The 26,399-nt window shown below is 43.4% G+C and overlaps 1 protein-coding gene across 4 annotated transcripts in view; it reads left to right on the forward strand.

Moving 5' to 3' along the window:
• Window positions 1-18,164, forward strand: part of arnt2 (aryl-hydrocarbon receptor nuclear translocator 2) — a 503,920-nt gene extending 485,756 nt beyond the window's left edge. For 2 of the 4 annotated variants that reach the window (XM_068017713.1, XM_068017715.1), the window contains exons 17-18: window positions 10,285-10,430; window positions 12,877-18,164. In XM_068017713.1, coding sequence (XP_067873814.1) covers window positions 10,285-10,430; window positions 12,877-12,975 — 245 coding nt within the window. In that variant the 3' untranslated portion in view covers window positions 12,976-18,164. Of the gene's footprint in view, window positions 1-10,261; window positions 10,431-12,876 lie in introns of those variants that run through there. The other 2 variants (XM_068017714.1, XM_068017717.1) reach the window with 2 other exon arrangements.
• Window positions 18,165-26,399: the final 8,235 nt, after the last annotated feature.

Here is a 26,399-nt window from a genome sequence, read left to right on the forward strand (position 1 = left end):
AAGCATCTTTACAGGATGTGATGTCACAAGTCTGTACCTCGTGCTGCTTATAAATATCCTAGTAAGAATAACCCTGTAAATAAACTCCATTTACTTTGACTTAAAGTCTACTTTCCTCATTCAATACTGATAACACACTGACATGGCGGAAGCAGTAAAAACGAGTTTTTCAGCTTAAGAAAACAGAAGAGATCGAAGACTTTGAAGATACATGGACAAATTGATACCATTACCAGAAAGGGTCAAACAAGTGGTGGACCCAACCAGGCCAAAGCGCGGCTGAGATGGATTCGAAGATTCGACAGCTACCGTTCCGCATCGGGTTTAACGGCACGATCGGACAAAGAACGGGTCAGTGTTTTGCTTTATGCCATGGGAGACAGTGTGGACAACATTCTGATTACCCTGGGGTTCGATGAAAAAGAAACCCCTTATGTCAAGGTGATTAAAGCATTGGAAGGATACATTCAGATCAGGAATAATGTAAGTGTGGAGAGAGCTAAGTTCAACAAGCACACCCAAAAGGTTGGTGAAAGTATCGATTCGTTTATTAATGACTTGTATAAAGTAGCGGAGGATTGCGCCTACGGGAGTCTGCGAGGGAAGCTGATACAGGACAGAATAGTAGTCATAGTTATAAACAAAGTGCCGTCAGACCAGCTTCAGTCGAAAGAGGATTTGACTTTGAAAAAAAAACATTTTATTGAACAGACAGGCAGAAGTATGAAAGAGTGATCGACTACTATTTCGGGGGGATTGAGGGAGTCCAGTCTCTCAAATTCTGGAATCAGTTGGGTCTGTTCAGAAGGCAGAGAGTAATGGCGCCAGAAAGCCCGAGAGGCGGGAATGACACCTACAGGCAGCACCACTGAATTGCAGTAGATGTGATTCGGAGCGGCACCGGCAGGAAAATTGCCCAGTCTGGGAAGCTGAATGTTTCTGGTGCAAGGAAAGGGGCACTATCAGCAGGTTTGTCACAGCAGAAAACAAATACTTCAGACTGGTAAAAAGATAGAGGACATAAAGGAGGGTCAAACAATTAAAATAAAACCAATTTCAAATTTGATACAGGAGCAGCGGTTTCCATCCTGTCGGAACAAATGCCTTGGCTGAGGAAAGAAAGGCTTAGGAAAACCAACAAAAAATTATACTGGCCAGAAGGTTGTGGGAGAAATACAGAGATAACCTTAACACACAGAAACAGCACCATCCCAGAAACCCTATCTGTTATTGGAACTAAGTCTGTTCACTCCTTAGTAAGAAAACTTGCCTAGCCATACTGCTGTTATGCAGGGGGGAAGAGATCAAGGGACAGGAAAAACAACTCAGCAGTTTTAGAGCTGAATTCCCCAAGTTATTCGAAGGCTTAGGGAAGTTAAAAACGGAGCATCATATTACTCTCTACAAAGAGGCAGAACCGGTCTGTTTGTTGTCACACCAACATGCTTTGATGAGTAATAATTTTCTTTAATCCACTGACTGGAGATCTGAATTTTTTTTAAGAAATTAAAAAAATGAACAGATAAAAGATGACTTTGCTAGCAACTTAAGATGGCTGCCGAATTTGAAACACTGTATCCTACATTGCAAGGCCTGAGAGATGGAGGTGAAATGACTGCTTACCCCAGCAAGAACCAAGACCCAGGAAGTTTAAGGGAACTGCCTGTTCTTTTTAACAAGAAGAAATGCACTGCTAACTGCCATGCTTGAATCACTGAGTGTAACTCATCTGGACTCTGAGATGTGCAGACTGAAGTGGGGGTCTATCTCTCTCTCCTCATTACAGCTGCAAGCTTCATCATCTGCATCGCTGTCTCCAAGAGACCCACCAAATGAGTCATCTACCTCTTCAAACTAAAAGCCTCAGGACCACCAAATTCCGATAGAAGCCAGCCGAATCACCAAACTCCACAGACTGTATATCCTTTTGTGGACTCTAATTCGACCAATCTACCCTTCCACATCTACTTGTGTGTGTTGGAACCTCTAGTGTGTGTGTGTGTGTGTGTGTGTGTGTGTGTGTGTGTGTGTGTGTGTGTGTGTGTGTGTGTGTGTGTGTGTGTGTGTGTGTGTGTGTGTGTGTGAACGTTGGCGCCAAGTTTATTTTTTTAATTAGTTTGGTTTAAGTACAATAAAGTTAACCTCTTTGTTAAGCTCAAGAAAATCTGTCTGATTAGTTCTTGTTGTGATCATAGCAAGTCAGTCATCAAACACAAAAAGAATTAAACCTGTTGTGGTCAAACAATGAGAGGGATTCGAAGAAATCTCTTAGACTCCTCCTCACCTGACCGTAACATTGTTCACACAGAGAAAGGTCTCACACCCACTCCTAGAAAAGGTGAAGAAAGAAATTGATTGCATGCTAAACCAAGGAGTTATCTCCACAGTGAAAAAAACCATTAAGTTGTGCTCTGGGATGATTCCAGTAAGGAAACCAAACGGGTCGATTAGAACTTGTATGGACCTTACCCAACTCAATAAAGCGGTAGAGAGATTAACCCAATAGTGTCAGCCGGTGACAGCCTTGCCAAATTTGGAAAAATCACCATGTTCACAACGTTGGGCACAAATAGCGGGTTCTGGCAGTTGCCTTTAGATGATGAATCTAATTGTTAACCACCTTTATCACGCCCTTCAGCAAATTCTGCTTCATCAGATTGCGAATCGGTATTGCGAAATTCCAACGGAAGATGTTCACAATTCTAGAAGGCTTGGAGGGAATCATCTGCCACATGGATAATGTTCTGATTTATGGAGCAAACCAAGAAGAGCATGATGCAAGGGTAAGAGCGGAATTACACAGATGCGAAGAAGCAGGGCTCACCTTGGATGACAAGTGTGTATCCTCACAGTCGACAGTGAGGTTCCTTGGCCACATAATTGATGGATCTGGAATCACGATAGATCCACAGAAGATGAAGGCAATAAAAGATTTCCCAGAGCCAAGGAATATAACAGATCCACAGCGATTCATGGGTATGGTTAACCAGGTAGGGAAATTTCTACCAGATCTAGCAAGTATTAATGAGCCTCTACGACAACTGCTAAAGAACAGCAATGCCTGGTGCTGGGGAAACAGCCAGAAAGATTCTTTCAAGAAGATCAAAGAAATGTTGACTTCACCAGAGGTTTTGGCACATTATGATCCGGAGCTCGAGACCATTATTGTAGCAGACACATCATCAACAGGATTAGGTGCAGTCCTGTTCCAGGTTCAGAAAGATGGACGACGCAGGCCGGCGTACTTTGCCTCTCATTCGCTGTCAGAGACACAACAAAGATACGCTGTGATTGAAAAGGAAGCATTAGCAGCAACACGGGCCTGCGAAAAATTTTCCGACTACGTACTGGGACTCAAGGTCAAGATCGAAACCAACCACAAACCACTAGTCACATAGCTTAATTTCAAGGAGTTAGCAAAATTACCCCCAAGGGTACAGAGATTTCAACTACGACTATGACACAACAACTAAATACGTCTCAGGAAAGCATCGGGTGACAGCTGACGCATTATCATAGAGTCATAGAGTTGTACAGCACAGAAACAGGCCCTTCAGCCCATCATGTCCGTGCCGGCCATCAAGCACCTATCTATTCTAATCCCATTTTCCAGCACTTGGCCTGTAGCCTTGTATGCTATGGCGTTTCAAGTGCTCATCTAAATACTTCTTAAATGTTGTGAGGGTTCCTGTCTCTACCACCCCTTCAGGCAGTGTGTTCCCAGATTCCAACCACTCTGTGGGTGAAACAATTTTTCCTCAAATCCCCTCTAAACCTCCTGCCCCTTACCTTAAATCTATGCCCCCTGGTTATTGACCCCTCTGCTAAGCGAAAGGTTTTCTTCCTATCTACCCTATCTATGCCCCTCATAATTTTGTATACCTCAATTAGGTCCCCCCCTCAGCCTTCTCTGCTCTAAGGAAAGCAACCCCAGCCTCTCTTCATAGCTGAAATGCTCCAGCCCAGGAAACGTCTTGAATCTCCTCTGCACTCGCTTCAGTGCAGTCACATTCTTCCTATAGTGTGATGACCAAAACTGTACACAGTACTCCAACTGTGGCCTAACTAGCGTTTAATACAGCTCCATCATAACCTCCCTGCTCTTATATTCTATGCCTCAGCTGATAAAGGCAAGTATCCCATGTGCCTTCCTAACCACCTTATCTACCTGTGCTGCTGCCTTCAGTAATCTATGGACAAGTACACCAAGGTCCCACTGAGCCTCTGTACTGCCTAGGGTCCTACCACCCATTGTATATTCCCTTGCCTTGTTAGTCCTCCCAAAATGCATCACCTCACACTTCTCAGGATTAAATTCCATTTGCCACTGCTCTGCCCATCTTACCAGCCCATCTATATTGTCCTGTAATCTAAGGCTTTCCTCATCACTATTTACACCACCACCAATTTTCGTCATTTGTGAACTTCCTGATCATACCTCCTATATTCACGTCTAAATCATTAATGTACACTACAAGCAGCAAGGGTCCCAGCACCGATCCCTGCGGTACACCACTGGTCACAGCATCAAGCGATCTACCTGAACTGGGAGATATCTCATTCTTGGAGGAAGTGGAATTCTTTAGTTATAACCGAAGATTTGCCAGCAACTGCTCAAAGGTTACGCCAAATTCAAAACCTAAAGAAAGAGGACAAAGTCTGCAAAAAAGTATGACAGTTTTGCCAAGAAAGTTGGCCAGAATTTATGCCGAATAGCCCAATCCTGAGAAAGCATTATGAGCAACGAAGCCATCTCGCTATTGTCGACGAGCAACTCCTTTTGGGCCTCCTTATCTCGAGAGACAATGGATACGCGCCTGGAGGTGGTCAGTGGTTTGTGAAGCAGCGCCTGGAGTGGCTATAAAGGCCAATTCTGGAGTGACAGGCTCTTCCACAGGTGCTGCAGAGAAATTTGTTTGTTGGGGCTGTTGCACAGTTGGCTCTCCCCTTGCGCCTCTGTCTTTTTTCCTGCCAACTACTAAGTCTCTTCGACTCGCCACAATTTAGCCCTGTCTTTATGGCTGCCCGCCAGCTCTGGCGAATGCTGGCAACTGACTCCCACGACTTGTGATCAATGTCACACGATTTCATGTCGCGTTTGCAGACGTCTTTATAACGGAGACATGGACGGCCGGTGGGTCTGATACCAGTGGCGAGCTCGCTGTACAATGTGTCTTTGGGGATCCTGCCATCTTCCATGCGGCTCACATGGCCAAGCCATCTCAAGCGCCGCTGACTCAGTAGTGTGTATAAGCTGGGGATGTTGGCCGCTTCAAGGACTTCTGTGTTGGAGATATAGTCCTGCCACCTGATGCCAAGTATTCTCCGAAGGCAGCGAAGATGGAATGAATTGAGACGTCGCTCTTGGCTGGCATACGTTGTCCAGGCCTCGCTGCCGTAGAGCAAGGTACTGAGGACACAGGCCTGATACACTCGGACTTTTGTGTTCCGTGTCAGTGCGCCATTTTCCCACACTCTCTTGGCCAGTCTGAACATAGCAGTGGAAGCCTTACCCATGCGCTTGTTGATTTCTGCATCTAGAGACAGGTTACTGGTGATAGTTGAGCCTAGGTAGGTGAACTCTTGAACCACTTCCAGAGCGTGGTCGCCAATATTGATGGATGGGGCATTTCTGACATCCTGCCCCATGATGTTCGTTTTCTTGAGGCTGATGGTTAGGCCAAATTCATTGCAGGCAGACGCAAACCTGTCGATGAGACTCTGCAGGCATTCTTCAGTGTGAGATGTTAAAGCAGCATCGTCAGCAAAGAGGAGTTCTCTGATGAGGACTTTCCGTACTTTGGACTTCGCTCTTAGACGGGCAAGGTTGAACAACCTGCCCCCTGATCTTGTGTGGAGGAAAATTCCTTCTTCAGAGGATTTGAACGCATGTGAAAGCAGCAGGGAGAAGAAAATCCCAAAAAGTGTGGGTGCGAGAACACAGCCCTGTTTCACACCACTCAGGATAGGAAAGGGCTCTGATGAGGAGCCACCATGTTGAATTGTGCCTTTCATATTGTCATGGAATGAGGTGATGATACTTAGTAGCTTTGGTGGACATCCGATCTTTTCTAGTAGTCTGAAGAGACCACGTCTGCTGACGAGGTCAAAGGCTTTGGTGAGATCAATGAAAGCAATGTAGAGGGGCATCTGTTGTTCACGGCATTTCTCCTGTATCTGACGAAGGGAGAACAGCATGTCAATAGTCGATCTCTCTGCACGAAAGCCACACTGTGCCTCAGGGTAGACGCGCTCGGCCAGCTTCTGGAGCCTGTTCAGAGCGACTCGAGCAAAGACTTTCCCCACTATGCTGAGCAGGGAGATTCCACGGTAGTTGTTGCAGTCACCGCGGTCACCTTTGTTTTTATAGAGGGTGATGATGTTGGCATCGCGCATGTCCTGGGGTACTGCTCCCTCGTCCCAGCACAGGCATAGCAGTTCATGTAGTGCTGAGAGTATAGCAGGCTTGGCACTCTTGATTATTTCAGGGGTAATGCTGTCCTTCCCAGGGGCTTTTCCGCTGGCTAGGGAATCAATGGCATCACTGAGTTCCGATTTGGTTGGCTGTATGTCCAGCTCATCCATGACTGGTAGAGGCTGGGCTGTATTGAGGGCAGTCTCAGTGACAGCATTCTCCCTGGAGTACAGTTCTAGGTAGTGCTCAACCCAGCGGTCCATCTGTTTGCGTTGGTCAGTGATTATGTCCCCCGATTTAGATTTGAGGGGGGTGATCTTCTTGATGGTTGGCCCAAGAGCTCTCTTCATGCCATCATACATTCCTCTGATGTTTCCGGTGTCTGAGGCCAGCTGAATATGGCTGCATAGGCAACTAGTCTACAACAAAAGACACGTTAGTCCTAGGGCTAAGATTAGACGTCGTAGTGAAACTACACCAAGGGCATTTAGGAATCACCAAGTGAAGAGCAAGAGCTAGGAACTCGGTATGGTGGCCAGGGGTTTCCAAGGAGATTGAAGACGTGATTTCCAGGTGTATCACATGTGCTACTACCAGACAGGACTCTAGAGAGCCACTGATGTCTGCGTTTCCGACCAAGCCATGGGAGTGCCTGGGAATGGATCTGTTTGAATATCAAGGGAAAACTTTCCTCATTGTTGTTGATTATTACTCCAGATGGGTTGAAGTCAAACCAATACATAGCCAGAGTTCTGAAGCCATAGTAAAATCACTAAAAGAGATTTTCACCACATCTGGCATTCCAGACATAGTGATCTCTGACAATGGTTCGCAATTTGTGAGTGAGGCCTTCCAGCAGTTCACAGAAACATATGGATTTGTCCATGTTACAAGTTCACCAAGGTACCCCCAGAGCAACAGAGAAGCAGAGAGAGGTGTTGGAACGATGAAAATGCGACTGAAAAAGAATGAGGATTTTCAGCTAGCACTGTAATTACCGACCAACGCCACTGCAGAATGGGCTGGCTCCATGTGAGTTGCTAATGGGTAGGAGGTTGAGGACACTGCTACCCACGCTCCCAAGCACCCTTCAGCCACAAATCATTGCAGAGGACCAGGAAAGGGTGAGGGAGGGAGAAGTGAAAGAAAGGTCATCCCGAATGGAGAATCATGATAGACGTTACAGAGCAAAAAAACAAACAGACCTATGACCAGGAGATTTGGTTTTGGATTAAAGATCAGGGTCGATATGGGGAAGTGATGGAGAAATCCCCATATCTTCAGTCATACATAGTCCAGACTGACCAGGGATGGATAAGGAGAAATAGAAGATCTTTAGTACTGGCATCACCGAAAAAAACAAATGGGGGAAGATCAAGAGAATCAACTATCAGAGAGAGTGGATGAACCAGTGACACACAGCCAACAACAGATAACTCTGACGACAGAGAATTTGAGTCATCCAATGGTTCCACTCACACACAATAAAATGAGGAAGAACTGAAAGACTCCATACCTCAAACAAGTGGGAAAAAATGAGAACCCCACAGCATTGCAGATCTGATGAATGAAATCAGAGACTTGGGGGGAGATGTTGTATAATGTACATAAGCTGTTGCTGGATAGATTATGTATACAAAACTTAAGCATCATCGCAGGATGTGATTGTCATGATTATATGTGTGGGCTTGAATATTAGAGACTGTGGGCTGAATTTTACCAGCCCCTCAATGCTGTGGGTTCTGCCAGGGAGGCCCCTAAAATGTTAGCGGGAGCAGCCCGCCACAGCTCACGACGCCAAGAAGACCCTGCCAGATATTAGGGGCGGCGGCAAGGCCTCGGTGCGCCCCCCCCCCCCCCACACCCCCTGCCCTGCTTGGTGGCGGGGCCTTCATTAAAATATTTAAATGAGCATTAATAAAATTCAAATGAACTTACCTGTCGATGGCAGCCGTCCCACGCCAATTTTTCGGCCAATCGCCCACGACGCGCGCGCCTTCGGAACTCTGTTGGGGTTCCGAGGCAAGACATTGGTGGGGAGAGGGGAGGAATAAAATAATCAGGGCGGGAGGGTTGGGGGAGCAGGGAAAACACTTTTTATTGGCTGTGGGGATGGTGGGAAGGGGTTGAAGGGCAAACGTGGGAAGGTTCAGGGGGAAAATTTCAGGTCTGGAATAAAATAAGTTTTCTGAATATAGGGCAATGAAAAGACCATTGGTGGGCTTGGGAAAGGGCCTCCATGTTCTAATTATTTATTAAAAGCAAAGAAATCTAATATCCATTTAAAAATGTAAATTTTTGCTAAGGGCTTGAAGCCCTTTAAAAATGGCACTGTTGCCGGGGACGTGGTGGCCGCCTCATCTACGTCATCGGGAGCAGCCTCCAATTAAATCAGCCCCCATTAGTAATATCGCGGGGCCTGTGCGGCTGCACTTCCGTTTCGGAAGGACGCCTCTTTCACAGTGCGCCACCATGCAGCGCGGCGTGCTGATAGAATTCAGCCCTATATGGTACCTGGAAGTGAAACTGATAGGAACTCAGTGTTTTGGGGAAAACACCTGAACTGGGGGTTGTTGTGAGGTCAGATAGATATATGCTGCTGTTGTTAAATTTAAATCTGTGATTTCAAGTGTGATCCTTCAGCATGAGATGTGACAGTGATGTCACGAGTCTGTACCTCGTGCTGCTCAGTGTTCATGTAGATACCCTAGTAAGAAAACCCCTGGAAATAAACTCCTGTTACTTTGACCCAGAGTCTACTTTCCTCATTCAATACTAATAGCACACTGACAAGATAGCTCCGTGTGGTTACTGCACTAAGGCAGAAGTCAAAGAACTTCCGCACTTTCTCTTTCTCTCTCTATCTCAATTTCTCACTCCCTTCCTCTGTCACACAGACAGAATGCGCTATTGAGTTCCAGCATCCTGAAACTAAAAGCTTTAACAAACTACCTCAAGAATGAGCTAATGCCTATGTATCAGTAAAGTTTTATGTCTTATTATTTTTCCATTATCCAAGGAGCACAGGAAATTGCCTGACCACACAGTATCATGTATTTTATTTAAAATAAGCCAACTGTGGTTTGCAGTCGTGCCACCTCTTGATGGAGTGCTTTTTCAGCCCACTTTTCATTAAGAAGGGGGCATATGCATGTGTGATATTACACTAAAAGCAGCAACATACTGTGTTATGGTGCCTGTGTCATTTGATCATTTAACTGCATATCGGGCAGTAAAGTTTTCATTCCAGGTTGTAAGGGACATGAGGCTACAGACCACTGAAGGAATGCCTCAGCTAAAAATTGTAAAATTGAGACAACATAAATATATAAAAACTTAAAGGAAAATTGGAAAAGAAATGTTCAATATAAAATTGTCTAGTGTCTATTGGAAATGTGTTTAATGAGGTTATGCTCCCTGAAGCCTCTTTGTGAGGCTTCCATCCATCAGTGGCTGTAATCTAAGCTTCTTGTCTCGCTGCTTTTTTTCACCCTGGCAAAGCCTTTGATGCCAGTGGTGCCTCTCACTGCCGTCCCCTCCCTGGGCCTTCCTCCCAAGTCCTTCAACATATTGTGCATAATGTCATGGTAGATTCATTAGATTTCTCTGCCCCCGACCCCCCAAAAAAATCAAAAAAGAAATTAACTGGTTTATTTATTCAGTGTGAGCTTTTTGTTTTGTTCATATAGTCTTTTTGTCTCTTTTGGAGTTTACAACACACTGCACATTAATCGACTTCTATCATCCCAGTAAAACTTGTTACAACTTTTATTTTTTGTCAGTTGCGGATGGTAGCATTGCTGTGATAGCATTGTACATTTTCTAAAACTAGCTAATGTTTTTAAGGTGCATTGTAATCTCACCCACAGCGGAGAGTGGACAGAGTAGCGGACAGTTCCAGGGCAGATCATCTGAAGGCTCGGCTGTATGGTCTCAGTGGCAAGGCCAGCATCACAATCAGCAGGCAAATGAGCAGCATACGCATCAACAACAAGGACAACCTGAGGTCTTTCAGGTGAGAGGAGCTTATTAAATAGATCTGCACAAGTATTATCTGTTTCTGAAATCTCAATAACTACATGGCTCCTCAGACTTACTCAGTGCACTTAGCCGGAAATTTAATTTGGAATTCACTTACAATCAGTGACCACATTAAAATCTGCACCAACATCACGTAATTACTCCCAGCAGCATCATACAACACAGCTACAATTGGTTTTCATGTCATTTTCACATGTAAAAAACATATATTTTTGCTACAAAAACAGAAAATGTTGGAAATACTCAGCAGGTCAGGCAGCATCTGTGGAGAAAAAAAGAGTTAACATTTCAGCTCTGTGACTTTTCATCAGAACTGTCACAAGTTAGAAATGTAGCAGGTTTTGAGCAAGTGAAAGGATGGAGGGCAGGAGAGATTAAATGGCAAAATGTATTGTCATATAAAACCAAAGGGAATGGTAATGGGACGAATAAAGAAACAGATGATGTGTTTGGATGAGGTGTGAATGGCAGGATAGCAGCCGTCCAAACACAAAGTAAGGGGATAAAGAAAGAAACTAGGGGGGAAAAATCAACAAAAAAGACAAATGAAAACGATGGGGCGGAGGTCATAACGTCAAATTATTGAACACAGTGTTGAGTCCAGAAGGCTGTAAAGTGCCCAGTCGAAAGATGAGGTGCCGTTCCCCGAGCTTGCAAGCTCGAGGCACAGCACCTCGACTTTTGAAGAATTTAAATTTGATGAATTTAAGAAATGCACTGCTGCTCATTTGATAACCAGCACACATTACATGTAAAATTTACACAGTAGATTCTGAGGAAACTCTTCACGAGTTCAAAGTCCACCATGGCAGTTTGAGGATTTGAATTCAGTTTTTTCTTTTAAATCTGAAAACAAAAAAGCTGGTAATTGTAAAAGTGGCCATGTAGCGCTGTATTGTTATAAAAACCCAACTAGATTACTAATGTCCTTTAGGAAAGGACGTTACCTGATCTGGGCTATATGTGACTTTAGTCTCACACCAATGTGGGTTGACACTTAACTGCCCTCTGAAGTGGTCTAACAAGCCACTCAATTGCATCTAACCACAAGCAACCAGGGATGGGCAATGCATGCCAGCCTTACCGGTGACACCCACATCCCGAAATGAATTAAAAATGATAAAGTGGGAGATTGTTAAATGGCTGGCTACACCCTATGCTGCTATTAAACGCCTCTTAGAGTCATTTGCATTCTTCAAATGAAATGCATCTTCCACATACCAAGATTCCCCCGCCTGCCTTTCCACAGTGCTGGAGTAAGAGAGTTAAATGCAGCACTGCTTACCTCCAGAGTCATGGTGGAATTAATATGTGTGCTCAGCCCATAGTTTCCCAGATCCTTTCTATATTCCTATAGTGTGTGAAAGATGCAAATCATTTTAAAAATAAGGAAGATGCTACAAGGTAGAATCAACTGAGTCCTTCTGTGTGAGATAATCCAGATCTACTGTGTGAGATAATCTATTTTTCTTCTGGGGCCAAACACTGGGGTAGAGTTTCTGCTTTGGGTGTAATCGGTGATTCCGATATAAATTGCACCCAAATTGTGCATGTTTTTAAAAGGTTTTATTTTGAGTTTCTGCTCAGACAGAAAATCTGCCTTGGACCAGAGCAATCAGGCAGCGTTTTAAAACATTGGTTTTTTGGATAAATGTTGCTTATAAAAGTTCCTTGATATATTTAAGAGTAGAAACTTGTGCAGTTTGAGTAATACAGCTGAAAATGGGTTTATCATAGTAATAAGTATTTTAAATCAGTGTCAATCCTCCACCTGTGAGTAACCCAATTTTAATTGACTGAAAATTACTTGATCAAAAAACAAAACTATTTTCTAGTTAGATTGGGTTACAGTAATCAGTTCCTTAGTCAATTTAAAAAAAAAATTCAAAACCTTTTAAAACGTAATATTAGTGTCCTTGCGCCCAAAGATCCAACTTAATTTTTGGAGCCTCCTCGAAGGCCTGCCAATGAGCGTGATTAGCAGAAACTCCCAGTGGTAATTAATTCACTCTGGGAGCATGGCCGCTTTGGTGGGCAGGGCTTTCTTCTGTTTTCAAAACTAGCACAGAAGTGGAAATTCAAGTTGTGCTGAATGCAATCTTTGCTTAAAATTCCGCCATCTTTTGCGCTAGTTATGCCAATATTGGGTAATTGCACTAAGAAAAACCAGCGCAACCAAGCTGAAACTCCAAGCCATAGCATTTGTTATGTCTTCCATAGTATGCAACAGTTTTTCATCTACATCAATTGCACTTGCATGTATGTTAACTCTTATATAGCTGCATGTGTACGTTGCATGCTTTCATTCTGGGTGCCCTTTGTGGTCATGTTTTTATAGAGCTTAATATTTGCACTAGATTTTCCACAGAAGGATCAAATTCTTTCAAAACTCTAAACCTGTGATTGTTATGTGTTTACAGGATATGTTGTCCATGCTTGGAGATCCAACACAGGGGACTGGAAATTACAACAACGAGGACTTTGCTGATCTAAGCATGTTCCCATCATTTTCTGAGTAAATGGCTAATAAACCAATAGTTGCTCAGTGACAGGTCAGCATAGAATGCAGCAAAGATTTTGGCTTAAGGGACCAGTTTCAGAAAACTTGAGCCATTTAAATAAAACCAAATGGATTCAATTCAGTAACATTAGCAAACTATGTCATACATTCCAGGCGGTGAAATGGGGGAACTAGGACAAACTTATGAAGTGTAATGAATACCACAGTGTTCCCAAACTTTGTAAGATCATCCTCCTTACCCCAGCTGTTAGCAGTTAGAACATAACGTGTCTAAAATTCAACTGCTCTCCTAACAGCGATTACGCGCTGCTGTAGAAATGGACAACGCAGCATGAAAAATGGTTGAGCTACAAGACAACAAAAGGAAAGATATAACCTGATCCCTTTTCAGTCTTGCAGAATAAGCAAATACTTTAAAGTTAAATCAAAAATGAAATATTTCAATGTTCATAGACTGGTAACAACTATGATCTAATGAAAAATTCAACAAACAGTGTATATTTTTATTTTACGCTGTAGCTGTTTGATGTGATTGGTTATTTCCATTCTTCCTTGCTCAAACACACAGTCTTCATTGGTATCAATCACTGGGTTATAGATAACCTCTCTTGCAAGGTCCAGCACAGTCTAGACATTTTGGAAACTAAAATCGGTCAAATATCAATATTAGGGACTTTTATCATTTTAAAAGAGGATAATGCCCATTATCTTGAAAATATAAATTCCAGAGAATTCCACTCACCCTACCAAGCAGATCAGTGTATGTGCCATTCTCTAACATCCCATGCCTCACCAGGGAGGTGCATCTCACAGGTGGTCCAGACGCTATTAGACTATTTATATTCCATGCATTTCTTCAAGGGCTCACTTTTATATTCATTATTAAGATTTTAAATGTTGCCATTTGCTGCTCCGATTCATGCCTTAACTTCAAAGTCTTGCCAACAGTACTACATGTGGCAGTTTCTGCTGTAGTCTGGGCAGATCCTCAGTGGTGTTTCTCAGTCATATGTAGGCTGTGCTTTTCTGACTGATTTTGGCTTGAATTTTACGTTGGGTGGGAGGCCCTACCCACCAGCCGAAAAGTCGGTGGTGAGCCCGCCTCTGCCAGGCCTGGGGAGCCAGACCGGGATTTTTCGCTCCACAGGCCCTTAATTGGTCTTGGGCAGGATTTCTACCTCCTTGAGACAGGAAGTCCTGCCTAATGGAGCATCCGGCCAATCAGCGGACCGGCAGCTCTTAGTGCTGGCAGCACCACTGGGAGCAGTGGCCACTGCTGGGACTACATCCAGCCATTGGAGGCAAGAGGGAAGACGGTCCTAAGACTCAGGTAAGTTTTTTGGGCCTCGGCGGGGACAATTGGCCGGGCCCCAGTGAGGCAATGGGGGTTGGGTTGTGGGGGAAGTGTTGTGAATAGGGGTCAGTTGGGGTTTCTGGGGCGGCCCTCTGTGGGGCACAGGATGCCCAAACAGGAGGCCCCCCAGCCTTCAAGAAGGCCGCCTGGTTTTACCAGGCGAGGTTCTTGGGTCCTTTGCCATTTGGCCGCTGAGGGTAAAATACCCGCGGCGGCGGGAGGAGGCCCTTAAGTGGCAGTTAATTGGCCACTTGACGGACTTGATTGGCTTGAGGCGGTCGGGCCATTTCTTGCTGCCGACTCACGTAAAATTGCAGCAGGAGCGGGAGGGACTTGGGAACAGCAGCCCCCGCCCCCCCCACCCCCAGCCATCAGCCCACTTGTTGGAGGGCCGCAAAATTCTGAATTCTGGTGTTCGTTTAGATAGCACTGATGATGTAAAACGATACTACAGTTTGGTTTGACTAGGATTTTGTCAAATAATAAGTTGTAGAAGATAAATATCTCCTACCATTCAAGATCAGAATGAAAAGACCATAATTTCACTCCAGTGCTATTTAAGAGAACTTTACTCCCTCAATTGATTTACAGCTGCTTAAAGGATGAGGATTCAGTCTTTGCCACTTTGCTGAACAAGACTTTACATATAAAACCTGCTGACCAAGAGGAGTGCCCTTTACCAATTAAAGGAAAAACTTTAACTTGCCAGTTTTGAGAAACTACTCATAAAACCAACAGAATGCACCCCTGGTATGGGTAGTAAGCTATAATAAACTATTATACACAAAAGAACAAGTATAGCAAGAGATCTGAAAAAGAAACAATGAGGTTGAGAAGTGAAGGATAAGCAGATTTATGTTCCTTACAAGCTGGTGAGTTGCTGTGCTTATCGGTTTGTAAGATCTAATTCTGCTCATGAACTGTTTGTAATTATATATAAGGGAGGTGATGGTGTATGATCATGACATATCCTATGAATCATTTCCTTTGTATCTGACAAAATAAAAGGCAAATAAGGCCAGAATAATGATAACTTCTTGTACTCTTGGTGCAAATTTCTCCCAACATCATTGAAGTAAAATCTCTCAAAGTATTTCCTTTTACTAGCCAGTATCACAGAATACAAATAATTAAAGTTATATATATATTGGAAATAACTCTCAACATTAATATTGATGGGTAGTGCAGAATTTGCTTCCAGTCCTCTTAGGGTATCTTTGTTTTTCTTGAGGTATTTCTATCTTCCAAATCCTTCACAGTAATGTACAGTCAAACCTGGCTGTACTCAGTTTTATCTTTTGTCCAACCTGTTAATAGTAAGCCAATAATGGAGCTTCGCTGCAACAGTTAAACAACAACACCTTTCACATAGAAAAAGCACACAAGGCACTTCACAGGAGCGTTATCGGACAAAATTTAACATCGAGCTACATAAAGAAATATTAGGACTGATGACCAAAAACTTGCCAAAGACGTAGGGTTTTAGGAAGTGACTTAAAGGAGGAGAGTGAGGCAAAGAGGTTTAGGGAGGGATTTCCAGAGCTTGGGGCTTAGGCAGCTGAAGGCACGGCCGCCATTGGTGGAGCTATTAAAATCAGGGGCGTGCAATATTCCAGAATTGGAGGAGCTCAGAGAACTTGGAAGGTTATAGGGCTGGAAGTGGTTACAGAGATAGGGAGGGGCAAGGCCATGAAGAGATTTGAACACAAAGCTGATCATTTTAAAATGGAGACAGTGCTGGACCAGGAGCAAGGACAAGGATTCACTCTCAGAGTAAAATCAATGCAGGCATCCAGAGCTGTCTGCCATTCATGAAATATGGTGCTTTAGTTTTATTTTCACAGCTGCTCTGAGCATGAGTGGTTCTGAGTGTTACCCAGTTTGACTGTGGCTGTTTCTTCTTCTGCCCCGCCTCAATTGGAGGTAAAGGATCATGAATAAATCTTTGGTTCTAATACACTAGTTGGAAATGTGGCTCAGTCAATCACAACCATAAACAGTGCAAATACCACATGGACTTAGTTAAGACAACCAATGCGCAGAAAAGGATCTTCACTTTAAAAATGTTAATGTAGAATAATTGCTGTTTAACCAGATTTCAGTATTGTACTAAAGATTCTTGTTGGAGTGAATTAAAACACTATTGTCAAGTTGATGTTTTCTTTGAGAAATCCATAATGTCTAGCAAATGTTGAGTGTAACACATTAAAGCTATCTAGTGTTTATGCTTCTGCTAGTTGCATTAGATAAAAGGCTCTAAGCGCAGAGGTAAATAGTAAAAGCATAAATGTAAATAGTTGTATTAGAAGTGCAGTGAACTTGCTGTTTTAGGAAATATTCTGTATTTTCTGCATTTTGTAAGTATTTTTGATGTAATTTCATGTAATGTAGCATTCTAATTTCTGCTAAAGTGCTGTTATTTTTGTAAACTGCAGTGCCATTTAAATATATTTCATTTGAGGAAGAAATTTAGCACCACTGTTAGTAAATATAATGTTTATCAAGTCAGTATAGTTGTAAATGTGATTGTGCAGAAAGGTTTTAGAATAGGAACAATTTGAATTAACTGTTTCTTTACAAGTGTAGAGCTATTTTAATGACACAATTTGCTGTGGGCCAAGTATTAACATTGGGGTAAAATCCAACTTGGCTAAGTGAGCACTGGCCACCCATTGTACAATCTGTCCCATTATCTTTTCCATTGACTTTAGTAGGAAGCAAATTCCAGTGAGGGTGGGAGCATCTCATGGGTGAGATACTTAACAGGCAATTCGTTACAACCTCATCGAAGTTGAGTTTTACCCCTATTGTGGTTTAGTTATTTCTAACCATTCAATTAAGACTATATAAAAAAGCATTTGTACAAATTATTTGTTGGCTGAAGAGGGCAATTCTTCTTGATATCACACAGGCCGTTTCAATAACATACCAAGCCAAATGTACAAAACCCCTGGCAAAATATAATTACTGTAATCTTTCTCACACAATTTTCTAGTGTAAATGGACTCAAAATCCAGATGCATATTATATCTGAAAAATTATAATCTAACTATTTTTAACAGTGATATTTATGTATATAGATTTTAACCTGCATTGTTTAGTTTTTAATGCAACTATAATTTGTCCATTAAAATGGCGTGAATGCATAATTTCTAAATGTTCACGTATGGTACTAGAGTACATGAAGACTCAACACAAAACCTTCCTTACTTTATTTCAGCCATCCCCTAATGGATTTCTCTGGGTTTTGTATACCCTGTGGTTTTCTTCTTTGGCCTCCTTATCTCGAGAGACAATGGATAAGCGCCTGGAGGTGGTCAGTGGTTTGTGAAGCAGCGCCTGGAGTGGCTATAAAGGCCAATTCTAGAGTGACAGGCTCTTCCACAGGTGCTGCAGAGAAATTTGTTTGTCGGGGCTGTTACACAGTTGGCTCTCCCCTTGCGCCTCTGTCTTTTTTCCTGCCAACTACTAAGTCTCTTCGACTCGCCACACTTTAACCCCGTCTTTATGGCTGCCCATTTTAAGATAGAAGTAATTTAGGATCATGAGACCTGTGTTTCAATGCAATACTAACAGGGTTATCGAATGTTTCTATTCATTACGTTTCTCTGTAAAAGTTTAATTTACAGTGTTGCAGGCAGACAAAAGCAATTTGTATTTTATCTGATATTACAAACACAATGTAGTTAATGTAACTTAACAAATCTTTAATCATCTGCTGTTGCTTATATCTTACATGATCTTTAAGTATTGACGTAGCGCGCCAAAACAGAAAGCAGAAGTTTCAATTGTCATTTTTGTGGTGTATGTGTAATGCTACTAATAAAGCCAAACTAATAGCAATTGTCTGTCCGTTTACTTGCTTTTGTGTACAGGAGTTTGTCTTATTATTGCTGAGTTCAGCTGTATCTCATGGCTCGGTACAAGGCCTTGGAAGGTTCCCTGCTTGTTTTGAAGGGGCTCTGTTTCTCTTTGGGCAGTTGCTAAGGAATAAGTTAAGATTGCAGTTACCTACTTGGAATGTGGCTTTTGTCAAAACTTGCAATGGTTTATATTTGTGTATTTGTTTCCAGCAGAGTAAGGTTTGTTGAAGCTGATCTCTCAGTTATCTAAGAGATCATAAAGTTGTATACATGGAAACTATTCAGTATATTCATTTGATAACTGCTAGGGGTTTTTTATAGTAGTTTCAGACTGTTTTCTCCACTAAATGAGTCCTCTGCTGACTGCATAAAACCTGCTTTTCAAGTCCATGCTGCTCAAAGGATTCACGCTAATGTTCTTAATATTTTGTAAATATTACATTGAACTTTTGCTGAATTTCTCCGTACTTTTTTATGCCTGTGGCATTGCTCATGGCTAACCTGAAGTTTGGAGCACAGTTACAATGTGTTTATTGTGTCCTGTCCCTTTTAAGGTCACTGGTTAGGTACTCCCTGTAGGGAGGTCATCCAAATAAGCACATTCTGGGGTCAACAGAGGTATAGCTGAGGGAAGTTTTAATAGATTGGAAGCTGCTTGCAAATCCCTGTTATTTTATATATAGACTAGTGGATCATCCTTGGCATTGTTCAGAACAGCAACAACAGCAGCTTACATTTATATTCATTCACATGATGTGGATATCGCTAGCAAGGCTGGATTTTTTTTTCCAATTCATTTGCCCTTAAGAAGGTGGTGGTAGACCTCCAATTTGATCTACTCCCTCCACCACTGGCATATCCTGGCTGCAACCCTTAATACTCTTGTCTCACAAAAATCTATCAATCTCACTTTTGAAATTTTTAATTGACCTAGACTCCACATCTTTTGGGGGAGCGAGAATTCCAGATTTTCACTACCCTTTGTGTGAAGAAGTGCTTCCTCACATCACCCCGAATGACCTAGCTCTAATTTTGAGGTTATGCCCCCTTGTTCTAGACTCCTTCAACAGAGAAATAGTTTTGTTTCTATCTACCTTATCAATTCCTTTAATCATCTGAAACGCCTCAGTTAGATCACCCCTTAATTGCCTATACTCAAGGAAATACAAGCCTCTTCTATGTAACCTGCCCTCATAATTTAATCTTTTTAATCCCAGGATCATTTTGGTGAATCTGCACTGCACCCTCTCCATGGTCAATATATCCTTCCTGAGGTGCAGTGCCCAGAACTGAACGCAGTTACTCCAGATGGGGTCCAACCAGAATTTTATATCACTGTAATATCACTTCCACCCCTTTGATTTCCAGCCCCTTGAGTCAAAAATCAACATTCCATTAGCCTTTTTATTTATTTTTTGTACCTATCTACTAGCTTATAGTGATTTCTGTACTTGGACCCCTAAATCTCTCTGCTCCTTCACAGTTCCTCGCTTCTAACCATTTAGAATATACTCTAATCTATCTGAGAACTAAATATTCAAGTGTATTTGACATTTAGGAAGGATAGCAAGAAAGAAAAAGGTGTGGTAGACTGTTAATAAAGGATAAGACCAGTACAGTAGTGAGAAATGATGGAGATAAGAAATAGCAAAGAAAATAAGTCACTGGTGGGAGTAGTTTTTAGGCCCCTTAGCAGTAGCTACACTATAGGACAGAATATAAATAAAGAAATATTGAGGGCTTGTAGGAAAGGTACTGCAATAATCATGTAGATTGGACTAATCAAATTGGCAATGGTAGCCTGGAGGATAAGTTCATAGAGTCTACTAGGGACCGTTTCTTACAGCAATACGTTCTGGAACCAACCCGGGAGCAAGCTATTTTAGAGCTGATAATATGTAATGAGACGGGGTTAATAAATGGCTTCATAGTAAAGGGTCCTCTAGGCAAGAGTGATCATAACATGATAGAATTTTACATTCAGTTTGAGGGTGAGGATATTTCGGTCCAAAACTAGTGTCTTAAACTTAAATAAAGGCAATTACAAGGGTATGAAGACAGAGTTGGCTAAAGTGGATGGAAAATAGGTTAAAAGATAAGATAGGAGAGAAGCAGTGGCAGACATTTAAGGCGATATTTCATAACTCTCAGCAAAGATTTATTCCATTGAGAAAGAAAGACTCTATGAGTAGGATGCATCATCTGTGGCTAACTCAGGAAGTTAAGGACAGTATCAAATTGAAAGAACAGGCTTACAATACTGCAAAGATGAGCAATAGGCCAGAAAATAGGGAAAATTTTAGAAACCGGCAGAGGATAACTGAAAAAAAGGGAGAAATTAGAGTATGAGAGTAAACTAGCAGGAAATATAAAAACAGACAGTAAAAGCTTCTACAAGTATATAAAGAGAGTAGCTAAAGTAAGTGTTGGCCCCTTAAGAGGATGAGACTGGGGAATTAATTATGAGTAAAAAGGAAATGGTAGAGACTTTGAACTAATATTTTGTATCTGTCTTCACAGTTGAAGACCCAAAAAGCATCCCAAGAATAGCAGAAAATCAAGAGGCAAAAGGGAGAGAGGAACTTAAAACAATCACTGTCACCAGAGAAAAAGCACTAGGAAAACTAATGGAACTAAAAGCTGACAAATCCCCTAGACCTGATGGCCTGCATCCTAGGGTCGTAAAAGAAGTGACTGCAGACATAGTGGATGCATTGGTTGTAATCTTCCAAACTTCCCTGGATTCTGGAAAGGTCCCAGCAGATTGGAAAACTGCAAATGTAACACGGGTGTGGAGAGGGGAGGTGGTGATAGAAAGCATGAAACTATAGGGCAGTTAGCCTAACTCTGTCATTGGGAAAATGCTGGAATCCATTATTAAGGAAGTAGTAGCAGGACATTTAGAATATCATAATACAATCAGATAAAGTTAGCATTGTTTTATGAAAGGGAAATCATGTTTGACAAATTTGTTCGAGTTCTTTGAGGATATAACAAGCAGGGTGGATAAAGGGGAACCAGTAGATGTAATGTATTTGGATTTCCAAAAGGCATTCAATAAGCTGCCACATAAAAGGTTACTACATAAGATAAGAGCTCACAGGGCATTGGTGAGACTGCACCTAGAGTACTGCATACAATTTTGGTCTCCTTACTTAAGGAGGGATACACTGCATTGGAGGCAGTTCAGAGAAGGTTCACTTGGCTGATTGCTGGGATGAAGGGGTTGTCTTATGAGGAAAGGTTGAGCAGATTGGTCCTATGTTCGTTGGAGTTTAGATGAATGAGTGGTGATCCTATTGAAACATAAGATTCTGAGGGGGCTTGACAGGGTAGATGCTGAGAGGATGTTCCCCTTGTGGGGGAATCCAGATTTAGGGGGCACAATTTCAAAATAAGGTGTCTCCCTTTTTGACTGAGATGAATTTCTTCTCTCAGGGTCGTTAATCTTTGGAATTCTCTTGCCCAGAGAGCAGTGGAGGCTGGGTCATTGAATATATTCAAGGTTGAGTTGGGCAGATTTTTGATCTATGAGGGGCAGGCAGGAAAGTGGAGTTAAGGCCACAATCAGATCAGCCATGATCTTGTTGAATAGCTTAGTGGGCTCGAGGGCTACAATTTCTTATGTTCTTATGTTTCTTAGGTCCAAAGTGGATAACCCCTCAAACTTCCCCACATTGAATTCCATCTGTCACAGTGTTGCCCACTCACTTAATCCATCAAGCTTTCCAACATATTGCTCCCATCTACACTGTTTACTATGGCACCTAACATAGTGCCATGAACAACTTGGATATACGACTCTCTCTTCCTTCATCCAAGTCATTTTTAAATATAGTGAAAAGCTGAGGCACCAGTACAGATCCCAAGGCAACACCACTAGTCACGTCTTGCCAATTTGAATACATTAACCACCAACCCCCACACACCCCCCCCCCCCACCCCCCTCCCTGCCTCACAAGGCTATATGTGCCTTGGAGGGGGTGCAGTGCTGATTCACCAAAATGATCCTGGGGCAATGTCCATCCTATCTCCTAACCAATTACCTATCCAAGCCAATAGGTTACCTCCAATTCCATGCACTCTCATTTTTGTTAACAGTCTGTTATTCATAGACACTTCCTTACCTACCACATCAGCTACCTCCTCAAAATAAGTCAGTTAGGTTCTTTGGCATAACTTGCCCTATATATGTCCATGCTGTCTCTCTCTGACTGGTTCATATTTATCCAAGTGCTCAATTACTGGTGTCTAAAGGCCTGCTCAAGTCACAAAAAAAAACCTGACCCGAACCCAACGGAACCACATCGGACCCAAGTCCCTCCATTTCACCCCCAAGCCCGACCCTGACCCGACCACTGCAATGTTCCCTTCACTTGCATTCCAACTCCAATCTGCCTGAAGCTGCAGCATGAGTGTGATGACATCATAGAGATGCTCACTGCGCAGACTCAGTTTCCCTGCTTGACGTCCCGGACTCGCAGTTCAGGTAAGTTTTTAACTTTAAATACTTACCTTGCTGTGTGCGTCCGACCCGACCCAAACCCGAAGGCCAGACCCAGAAGAGTGGCACGACCTGACCCAAACTCAACATATGCCATCGGGTTCGGGTCGGGTAGCAGGCCTTTACTGGTGTCCATTGTCCTATTAACAGCTTGTAGTAACTTTTACACAACAGATGCCAGGTTAATGGGCCTATAATTTCCTAGTTTATCTCCTACATGTAACATTGACAGTTTTCCAATGCAAAGAGACAATTTCTGAATCAAGAGAGTCACCTCCAAGTCCTGCTCCAAGTTGCACATCATTGTCATTGCTTCATTGATGCTGGGTCAAAATCCTGGAACTCTCTACCTAACAGCACCAGGGAAGTACCTTCACAATAGGACTACAGCGGTTCAAGAAAGTGGATCACCATCAACCTCTCATGGGCAGCGAGGAATGGGCATTAAGTGCCAGTCTTGCTAGAGATGCTCACATCCCAAGAATGAGCATGCAGATCTGTTTATGAATCTCAGATTATCCAAGTTCTATTAAAGTAATTTAAGTGAAAGAAACATTTTGCTTCACAAGTTACTAATATTGGATATGATAAACATAGTGAAAGAGGAAGTATTAATAGGATTAGCATCCTTGTATCCTAGGCTGTTAAAAGAAGCAAGAGAGGAATTAGCAAAAGGTCTGACCATCATTTTCCAGTCCTGACTGATTGCAGGTATGGTGCTGGAGGATTGGAGAACTGCTAACATTGCACCTCTGTTTAAAAAGGGAGCGAAGGATAGACCGAATAAGTACAGGCCAGTCAGTCTAACTTCAGTAGTGGGCAAATTAGAGGAATCTATTCTGAGAGACAGGATAAACTGTCACTTAGAAAGGCGCAGGTTAATCAAGGATAGTCAGCATGGATTTTTTTTTATTCATTCATGGGCTGAGGGTGTCGCTGACCAGACCAGCATTTATTGCCTATCCCTGATTGCCCTTGAGAAGGTGCCTTCTTGAACCGCTGCAGTCCATGTGGGGTAGGTGCACCCACAGTGCTGTTAAGAAGGGAGTTCCAGGATTTTGACCCAGCGACAGTGAAGGAACAGCAATATAGTTCCAAGTCAGGACGGTGTGTGACTTGGAGGGGAACTTGCAGGTGGTGGTGTTCCCATGCATCTGCTGCCATTGTCCTTCCAGTTGGTAGAGATCGCGGGTTTGGAAGATGCTGTCTAAGGAGCCTTGGTGCGTGCTGCAGTGCATCTTGTAGATGGTGCACACTGCTGCCAGTGTGCGTCGGTGGTGGAGGGAGTGAATGTTAGTGGATGGGGTGCCAATTAAGTGGGTTGCTTTATCCTGGATGGGGGTCAAGCTTCTTGAGTGTTATTGGAGCTGCACCCATCGAGGCAAGTGGAGAGTATTCCATCACACTCCTTACTTGTGCCTTGTAGATGGTGGACAGGCTTTGGGGAGGCAGGAGGTGAGTAACTTGCCGCAGGATTCCTATCCTCCGACCTGCTCTTGTAGCCACGGTATTTATATGGCTACTCAAGTTCAGTTTCTGGTCAATGGTAGTCCATAGGATGTTGGTAGTGGGGGATTCAGCGACGGTAATGCCATTGAATGTCAAGGAGATATGGTTAGATTCTCTCTTGTTGGAGATGGTCATTGCCTGGCACTTGTGTGGCACAAATGTTACTTGCCACTTATCTGTCCAAGTCTTGCTGTATTTCTAGATGGACTGCTTCAGTATCTGAGGAGTTGTGAACGGTGCTGAACATTGTGCAATCATCAGCGAACATCCCCACTTCTGACTTTATGATTGAAGGAAGGTCATTAATGAAGCAGCTGAAAATGGTTGGGCCTAGGGCACGACCATGAGGAACTCCTGCAGTGATGTCCTGGAGCTCAGATGATTGACCTCCAACAACCACAACCTTTGTGCTTGTTATGACTCCAATCAGTGGAGTGTTTTCCCCCTGATTCCCATTGACCTCGGTTTTGCTAGGGCTCCTTGATGCCATACTCGGTCAAATGGTGCCTTGATGTCAAGAGCAGTCACTCTCACCTCACCTCTTGAGTTCAGCTCTTTTGTCCATGTTTGAACCAAGGCTGTAATGAGTTCTGGAGCTGAGTGGCCCTGGCAGAACCCAAACTGAGCATCACTGAGCAGGATATTGCTAAGCAAGTGCTGCTCGATGGCACTGTTGATGACACCTTCCATCACTTTGCTGATGATTGAGAGCAGGCTGATGGGGTGGTAATTGGCCGGGTTGGACTTTTCCTGCTTTTTGAGTACAGGACATACTTGGACAATTTTCCACTTTACAGGGTAGGTGCCAGTGTTGTAGCTGTACTAGAACAGCTTGGCTAGGGGCGCGGCAAGTTCTGGAGCACAGGTCTTCAGTACTATTGCCGGAATATTGTCAGGGCCCATAGCCTTTGCAGTATTCAGTGCCTTCAGTCATTTCTTGATATCACGCGGAGTGAATCAAATTGGCTGAAATCTGGCATCTGTGATGCTGGGGACTTCAGGAGGAGGCCGAGATGGATCATCAAGATTGTTGCAAATTCTTCAGCCTTAACTTTTGCACTGATGTGCTGGGTTCCCCCATTTTTGAGGATGGGGATATTTGTGGAGCCACCTCCTCCAGTTAGTTGTTGAATTGTCCACCACCATTCACGGCTGGATGTGGCAGGACTGCAGAACTTAGATATGATCCGTTGGTTATAGGATTGCTTAGCTCTGTCTATCGCATGCTGCTTACGCAGTTAGCCCTGTGTTGTAGCTTCACCAGGTTGACACCTCATTTTCAGGTATGCCTGGTGCTGCTCCTGGCATGCCCTCCTGCACTCTTCATTGAACCAGGGTTGGTCTCCTGGCTTGATGGTAATGGTAGAGTGGGGGATATGCTGGGCCATGAGGTTACAGATTGGGTTGAGTACAATTCTGCTGCTGCTGATGGCCCACAGCACCTCATGGATCCCCAGTTTTACATTGCTAGATCTGTTCGAAATCTATCCCACTTAGCACAGTGGTAGTGCCACACAACACGATGGAGGGTATCCTCAATGTGAAGGCAGGACTTCGTCTCCACAAGGACTGTGCGGTGGTCATTCCTACCACTACTGTCATGGACAGATGCATCTGCGGCAGGCAGATTGGTGAGGACGAGGTCAAGTATGTTTTTCCCTCACTGCCTGCCGCATACCCAGTCTAGCAGCTACGTCCTTGAGGACTCAGCCAGCAGTGGTGCTACCGAGCGACTCTTGGTGATGGACATTGAAGTCCCCCACCCAGAGTATTTTCTGTGCACTTGCCACCCCCAGTGCTTCGTCCAAGTGCTGTTCAATATGGAGGAGTACTGACTCATCAGCTGAGGGAGGGCAGGAGATGGGAATCAGCATGTTTGGCCTGATGCCATAAGACTTCATGGTGTCTGGTGTCGATGTTGAGGACTCCCAGTGTAACTCCCTCCCAACTGTATACCACTACCACTTCTGCTGACCGGGACAGGACTTACTCGGGGATGGTGATGGCAGTGTCTGGGACATTGCCTGTCAGGTATGATTCCGTGAGTATGACTATGTCAGGCTGTTGCTTGACTAGTCTGTGGGACAGCTCTCCCAACTTTGGCACAAGCCCCCAGACGTTAGTAAGGAGGACTTTGCAGGGTCGACAGGGCTGGGTTTGCCATTGTTGTTTCCGGTGCCTAGGTCGATGCC

This window comes from Heterodontus francisci, chromosome 38 (assembly GCF_036365525.1).
Source record: "Heterodontus francisci isolate sHetFra1 chromosome 38, sHetFra1.hap1, whole genome shotgun sequence".
NCBI lineage: Eukaryota > Metazoa > Chordata > Chondrichthyes > Heterodontiformes > Heterodontidae > Heterodontus > Heterodontus francisci.